The 7,819-nt window shown below is 42.5% G+C and overlaps 1 protein-coding gene across 1 annotated transcript; it reads left to right on the forward strand.

The window, feature by feature from the left end:
- The first annotated feature begins 6,224 nt into the window (after positions 1–6,224).
- On the forward strand, positions 6,225–6,815 carry LOC130708426 (interferon omega-1-like). The gene has a single exon (XM_057548500.1). The coding sequence runs from the start codon at positions 6,228–6,230 to the stop codon at positions 6,813–6,815; it is 588 nt and encodes a 195-aa protein (XP_057404483.1). The 5' UTR covers positions 6,225–6,227.
- Positions 6,816–7,819: the final 1,004 nt, after the last annotated feature.

Here is a 7,819-nt window from a genome sequence, read left to right on the forward strand (position 1 = left end):
GGATATATGATAGTTCTGAGAATACAGAGGTGAAAGAAGAAAATGCCAAACCTATTCTTCTGGAGAGTTCAGTTTGGAAGAGATAAAAGATATAAAAACAGTAATCATGCTAAATTATTTCAATTAAGTTTCCTATTACAATGAGAGATAGTGAAAGGGGGATTCTCTCACCAGAATGTGGAATGAGGCATCTCAAGAAGGGGAGAAAGCAGATGGACTCTATAAAGTGGCCAAGAAACATCTAAAGACAGACTTCCCACTGGTAGCAGCATATGTGGATGTCGTTCCTTAGGAGTAGAGCGTAGAACGAGATGATGACCGAAAGTTCATGAGGACCTTCAACTTTTAAGAGGGAGAAAGAGAAGGAGAGTCTGCAGAGGGCACAAAGGTGGAGTAGCCAGTGCACTTAGGAGTCAACCAGGGAAAAATGATCTTCAGAAAGCACCCAAGAAGAAAACAAAGGGCTTGAGAATTACAGAGGATGGAAGTTAAATAATTATGTATATGTGATATGGGTTTCTGCATTGAGTCTAGATTCTGCCAGGACACATGTATGATGCTGGGGAATCACTTAACTTCCCTGAGCCTCAGTTTCCTCAAATATAAAGTAGGGAAAATATTCCTAGAGTTGTATTGAATATTAGACCAACCAGGATATTTAAGAACACTTAGCAGAGTATCATCCACAGAGTGAGGGCTAAACAGGTAGTGTGTTGTTTCCTATATTTTTCATATAGGTCTAAATGGGAATAATGAATTCTCCTCCCCCTCTCTCTGTCACTGACTGCAAAACAATGACAGCCTAAAAAACAGAACTGGGAGAAAGTGTGTCATCAATTGTATGTAACTTTATATGTAATAATATACATATATGGTACATATATAGGAATACATAGTATAAAATATGCTACATATAAAATATACCATATATAATATACCATACATCTATCTGCTGATTCTGATACATGGCACAATTCCCCTTCCTCTCTGTTTTCCTGGATCCCATTCTTTCACTAAAATATCACAAGCATTCAGTTCCTCCCAGCGTAGAAATCCATAGTGTACTTTCCCCATTCACTCTGCATTAAGCTCTACTGCCCATTCATACAGCTGTTTCCTTCTCCATTAGGGTTTCTGGCTGTCAATTTCCCCTTAAGACTACAAAGCCACCAATGGAAAGCAGAAGCTGAGTGAAAGTTCTAGGTTTGTCAGAAACCCTCATATGGCTCCACCCTCTCCGCCTGCCAAGCACTGCAGGTCCAGACTGTCCAGGCTCCCAGAGAAACACAGCGAATACATGGCACCCTGCCCATCAATGAACAGTGGTGGAGAATCCAGGAGCTCACCTGTGCCTCTATTTGCGCACTTCCACGTGCTGACTGCACTAGGAGGAACTCACCTGTTTCAGGACTCTTATTCGTTCAAAAAGCCCAAAGCGCAGGAAACATGGAGTTGAAAGGCAGCAGCAGCTTGAGATCTTGGAAGGAGAACAGAGATGTTGAAAGCATTCACTGGAACAGCGGCAGGTCCTCAGGACATGGAAGGACACAGATGAGCTGCACTGAGGCAAGTGTTTCTCCAGAACATTCCTTCTCAGAGAAGAAAAAATTGAGGTGCATGCGATAGCACAGCGTTCTCCCAGAAGGACGTGGCCACTAGCAGTGTCCCCAGCACTGATACCACAGCAGCCTGCAGAGTCTTGGAAGGGACCAGGGTTACCTCAGTGCCAGCTGCAAACTTGTTTCGTCCTTAGGACCCAGCAAGTTGTCACAGAGCAGGGAAGGTTATTCCTGGGGACAATGCAATCCAAGAAATTTCGTACATTCCATCATGATGTCTTTGCCCCTTTGAAAGACAAACAAAATAAAACATGCTTGAATAGAAGGGACACAGGCAGGGACTTTAATATAGTTAGCAACAACTGGGGTAGAGCCTTTCCAGCAGGGCAGGTATCAGTAACATGCACACTGCAAGGTCACAATTTCTAAAAGCAACACAGAGCTAAGTGGAAATTCATTTATTTAATTTAGGCAATTTGGAAAGAGGGCACTGATGGATCAATCATCTTTCTGTTCTTTCCAGTTGGTGCATACAGCACTGAGTAGGTATTTTAAAGTCAGAAGGACATTTAAAGTACATTTAGAGGTTTGGAAACCTTCCTAAAGATTAGGGTCCTAAAACAAGCAGAAACCATTCCTATATTACTGCTAAAAATATCATTTTATTAACAAATGATTTTTTAAATAATAGTTTTATTTCAATTCTTCAGTATTATCTTATGATGTTTTCATGGGCTGAGGCTAGAAATTTAAATAAAGACAACTATACAAGGCCATGAGGGTGACTCTGGAGTTTAAGCCAGACTCTCCCTGCTAAGGAGCCCATTAAAAACCTTCACTGCTTCTGTCTAGGAAGCATGTATGCTCTTCCGTCTTGGTCATACATAAGGCCTCTTCGGTACCCACATCTTAACCAACAGTTGGAACAATAAGGAGTAGAGATTCTTATTTGGACTCTATCAGTAAACAAAAGGATGTCCAGTCTGGACTGTAGGTGAGAAATGGAGGTGTCTTCATTGAGAATGAGAACAGCAGGCTGACCTGAGGAGATCTTCTGGGAAATCAGTGAGGTCCTTGTTGACTGGAAACAAATGACAACATAAGAGCTGGGAGTTCAGTTTTTTGGGAGGACTTACTGAGGACTATAGCCTGGAGGACAGCCTCTCAGTCAGCTCTGACGAACTGCTCCAAGGACATAATGGGGACATCAGTATATACGTGATTGTGGTGAAGGGGATACGTGCAATCAAGGCACATCTTGGTAGGTTGCTGCTAGTCATGAGGCGCATTTGTCACTCTTCATGATTTTAGTGCTTTTCTAAGTATGAGAAGTTGCAAAAAATTGGATTCACAGAATTTTCTCAGGAAATTATCTAACTCTCTGCAGGCCTATTCTGTCAGTTTTTCCAGAGCAGAGAGTGCCCCATTCCTGATCTCCACCCTGAACTCCTGTCAGGGTGTGTTGGGGTCAGGGACTGCTGTGGCTAATGACTTTATTCTTGTAGAACCAGATGGTGAGTGACTTTTTAGTTGTCATCCTGAAGGAGAAATGTCAGAGCTCACATGGCTAGAAATTGTTAGGTGCTTTTTTTTTTTTCTTAAACTCACAAGAAAACTCAAGCGTTAAAAATACATAGATTCCAGGGGTCAGCTCTTCTAGGGTTAATAAAGTTACTTTACTATATTTCATGGAAGAAATCACTCACGAAATCTTAGACTTGGCGCTGCGTGGCTTGTGTGATCTCAGTTCCCCCACCGGGGATTGAATCCGGGCCGCAGCAGTGAGAATGCCGGATCGTAACCACTAGGCCAGTAGGAAACTTGCTATTTTTTTTTTTTCCAATAGGCAGAAAAATCTATTCCCTTCTAACTACTTAATAGTGATTTTGTCTATTTTGATTAGAACCTAAAGTGAGTTCAGTTGACTCAGACCATACCCCATGTAGCCCTACAAAACCATAGACAGTAACCCTGTGGCACTGGAAGTGGAATAAGGGTCCTTTGTCATCTCACTGTCCTCTGTCTCCTTATTTCGTTGGTTCCTAAATATCATGTTCATGTGCAGCCTTCACTTTCTTTAATGGGCACTTTCAGACAAATCATTGTAAACACCGTAAGGTTTGCCCTTGTATCTTTGGTACATTTGGAACAGTTCATTGGTCCAGATTTATATTTCTCTCCAGTTGTATAAGTGAGTTTGATCCAAATAGGGTTATTGAGAGGGTTGAGTTAATTTTTTTTTTCTGCTTTTTGGCTGCGCCACGGAGCATGCGAGATCTTAGTTCCCCGACCAGGGATCGAACCCGTGCCCCCTGAAGTGGAAGCTCGGTGTCTTAACTACCGGACTGCCAGGGAAGTCCCTAAATTTTAAAGAACTTAGAAAGTGGCTAGTCCATTAGCAGCAAGCAATAAAATTCAGTTATTACTTTTTAATATCATGATTACTATTAACCAGATAAGATCAGGATCTTTTGGAATCATCTAATTCCCTTCCTTTAATTCTAGTTTTCTTAAAGTACCCTTCTCATTGCCTGAGCGGATCTATCACCCAGACGGATGCTCAGCAAGACTGATCTTGCTCATCCTCCCAGACAGGGTTAGTGTTCTAGCAACTGGGGTTCTGGTTGCCAGTCACTTGTGAGCTGGTGGGTGTGACTTCTTCCCTCTCTCCTCAAAACTGATCATACATGGATTAAATGAAAGAAAAATGAGGGAGCTGGTCTTGCGAAGCTGAAGGCAGTCAACTGACCCAGGACTTGGTCTTTTCTGAGCTTCTGGCAGAAGCAAGCATGTTCCTGCCTTTCTGTTTTTCACATTGGCCTCATCCTTCTCCTCTGACATAGACTCGTCCCCAACTGTGCTGCCCTGAAGTTTGCTAACTTAGAATCTGTCATTGTGTCAGGGGAAAATCACTTCCCTTCTTTCACATTCATGACATTCAGACTCACATTTGTTTTCTTTTTGCCCACAAGCCAGCTGTCGAATTTTACTTTCTAGGACAGTTGCAGTGATAAACAAAAAATCTAAAGTTTGAAAATGATAGAGACTGGAGCCCCTTTGCCTTTCTTTACCTCCCTTTATTGTTCTTACCTCATCATGAATTAGAACTGATGCAGGAGCAGCAAGACAAATCTTGTCCAATAAGTCGCTAAGTGAATATAAGTTACAAAAACTTTAAATGAAACATTACACACAAGTAAAGGAAAGAAGGCGATTTCTCTCTGACCTAATCCTGGGCCTCGCTGCCCTGCATTCTCAGAGGGAGACAGAGACAGAGGAAGGGAGAAGCCCAGTGGCATCAACTGACTGAATGAACAACTGAACCTCACTGGTTTCTGTGACATAAACTTTAATGAGAGACAACACCATCGCTGAATTCTCTGCCCCCAGCTCAGAAACTTTGAGCATAACAAGTGTTGACTAGTTTTAGTAAAATAGTTGAATAATAAAATTTGTATTTGGCAAAATAAACATTATGTGTCTACTCAGGGTGAAATGATTAGAATTGGATAATTCCTCCACCTCCTTAGAGAAAACACACTTTTGCTCTCAGCATCTGAGGGCTGCTGACACTTCTGATACTGGAGGAGACGGGTCAGGAGGGGAGGAGGTCACCACTGAGGACTAGGGTCCTTCACACAAACACTCCAGGGGCAAGGGTGAGGGTCCTGGAAGATGAATTATTTTCCCAACAAATAAACAAGCCCCTCCACAGCAAACAGATTTTTACAGTCCTCGGGATGTGGTGAGCCTGCCCTCAGGGAGGGAGTCTAGGATGTTAGGAAGGGGACTCTGTCACTCTAGAGGAGAGGGTGTGACTAGATGTGATCTCTCCCTTGTGAGTGAGGTGCTGCTGGGGAAATACAATTCTCTTGGAATTAGGACCTCCACACCCATATTCTCCTGAAAAGAACCAGGATTCATGGTGGGGGTATTGGCCCAGCCTGTGGAGGACTATAGGTCTCCAGTAAGAAAATGGTGGAAAGAAAGGACAATATCTATAATAGTCCTCGTGGTCCCCTGAAGCATGACCACATGGACATGAAGGAACATGTTCTAGAAGGAAAGGAAACATGGGAGAAGCTCATGGACTCATAATAATCAGCTTCTTCTCTAAGTCAAACACTAAACAAAACCCATCTTTTGTTTCAAAGAGCTTATGCCAGAGTGATCTGGTAAATCCCTAAGCAAATACAGAAACCATACGGCTGAGAGAGCCTACCTTCCTATGTAAAGTAAGAGGTAAAAATGGAACCTAAGATCAGGGCTAAAAATTTGTTCCTGGAACAGAGAAGACCAACATTTATGCATGAAAGAGATATAGAATGTGTGTATTTACAAACCTACATCACTTCTGACTTTAAGACAAAAACATTTCTCATTTGATTAATAAATATCCATTTGGATGGGCACATCTGAAATTACAGGAAAATTAAACTTCTTGCAAAATTAATAGTTTAGAATGATGACATCTTCGTAGACCATACTGAGAATACATAAGTGAAAATCAAAAAAGGAAGTAAAAGTGTATAGAAATGTTTAGAAAATGAAAATTATTGTGTTCCCTATTTAATGGCCTTGCTTAGAAAGAATGTCATCAGAGAACCTACCCGCAAGTTTCCTCCAGACGCTCGTCTCAGCCAGGCCAGCTGCAGCCTCATTTGCCCCATGGCCTTCGTGCTCTCTCTACTGACCGCCCTGGTGGTGTTCAGCTACGGCCCTGGTGGATCTCTGGGCTGCGACCTGTCTCAGAACCACGTGCAGATTAGCAGGAGGAACTTCATGCTTCTGGGCCAGATGAGGAGAATCTCGCCTAGCTTCTGTCTGAAGGATAGAAAAGACTTCGGTTTCCCCCAGGACACGGTGGATGGCAGCCAGCTCCCGAAGGCCCAGGCCACCTCTGTCCTCCACGAGATGCTCCAGCAGATCTTCCGCCTCTTCCACACAGAGCGCTCCTCTGCCGCCTGGGACACCTCCCTCCTGGACAAACTCCACGCTGGACTCCATCAGCAGCTGGAGGACCTGGACGCCTGCTTGGTGCAGGTGATGGGAGATGAAGAAACTGCCCTGGGAGTGACGGGCCCTACACTGGCCGTGAAGAGGTACTTCCAGGGAATCCATCTCTACCTGAAAGAGAAGAAATACAGTGACTGTGCCTGGGAAATTGTCAGAGTGGAAATCATGAGATCCTTGTCTTCATCAACCACCTTGCAAGAAAGGATAAGAATTATGGATAGAGACCTGGGGTCACCTTGAAATGATTCTCATTGACTAAGATGCCATATCACCCTTGCACATATGTGTTTGGTCATTTCAGAAGGCTCTTATTTCAATTTTAATCACAGAATTTATTGTATTAATTCAGCTAATACTTTGTCAGTAGTAATAAGCAAGTATATGTTAAAATTATTCAGCTTCAGAGGCATCAGCCCCTAAGCAATGATTACCCTGTTATTTATTTATTCTGTTTATTTGTTTATTTATTTATTTTTGTATCTTATTTTTATGTTTTCACATAAATCTATTTATACTTAGCACTTTATTAAAATTTAGAAAATATTCACCTTTCCATTTCATTAAATATGCATTTTGTTTTATTTATTAAATCCTTATGAGAGAAAACTTCTTGAGTTTTTTAAGTTCTGAAACCTACATTCTTATTTTTTTCTATGTAAATTTATTTCAGACTAGTATTTGTCCATTTTGTCCTTTGAAACAGTCCTACCACTTTCATTGCAGGAAATGCTTGTCAAAGGGTGGAATTCCATGGAATTGAGGGAAGTCCTGGAAATTATGGAGCATGGTTAGTGCTGATGTCATAGGTGTAACTGATTTATACCCACCAGGAAAGAGTGGTCGGGGCAAATACCTGTGGGAAGGAGTCATCTCCTCGAGGGAAGCTGGTGACATATGGTGTTGACTGCCGATCCTGGCACCTTCCCCCCGCCTTCTCCCCAGTCCTGCTTTACTGACCCATTCTTCCCTTATACATACCTTCAGTCCCTCCAGCTCACTGACCAGCCACACAGCTGCTCTGGTTCTGTGCACGTTTCCAGCTTCAAGGTTTCTGTTAGAGTGAAAGCCATAGGAAGAGAGCACAAGTGAAAGGAGAGTTCTAGGATTTTCAAAACCTCTGTGAGAAGGAGCCAGGGTTCATGGCACTGGATCCCAGCTCTGCTATTAATAGCAGTGTGACCTTGACAAATAACACAAACACTAAGCTCCCTAGTTTCCTCATCTTTAATATGGGGACAATAGTA

Source organism: Balaenoptera acutorostrata, chromosome 6, assembly GCF_949987535.1.
Source record: "Balaenoptera acutorostrata chromosome 6, mBalAcu1.1, whole genome shotgun sequence".
Lineage (NCBI taxonomy): Eukaryota > Metazoa > Chordata > Mammalia > Artiodactyla > Balaenopteridae > Balaenoptera > Balaenoptera acutorostrata.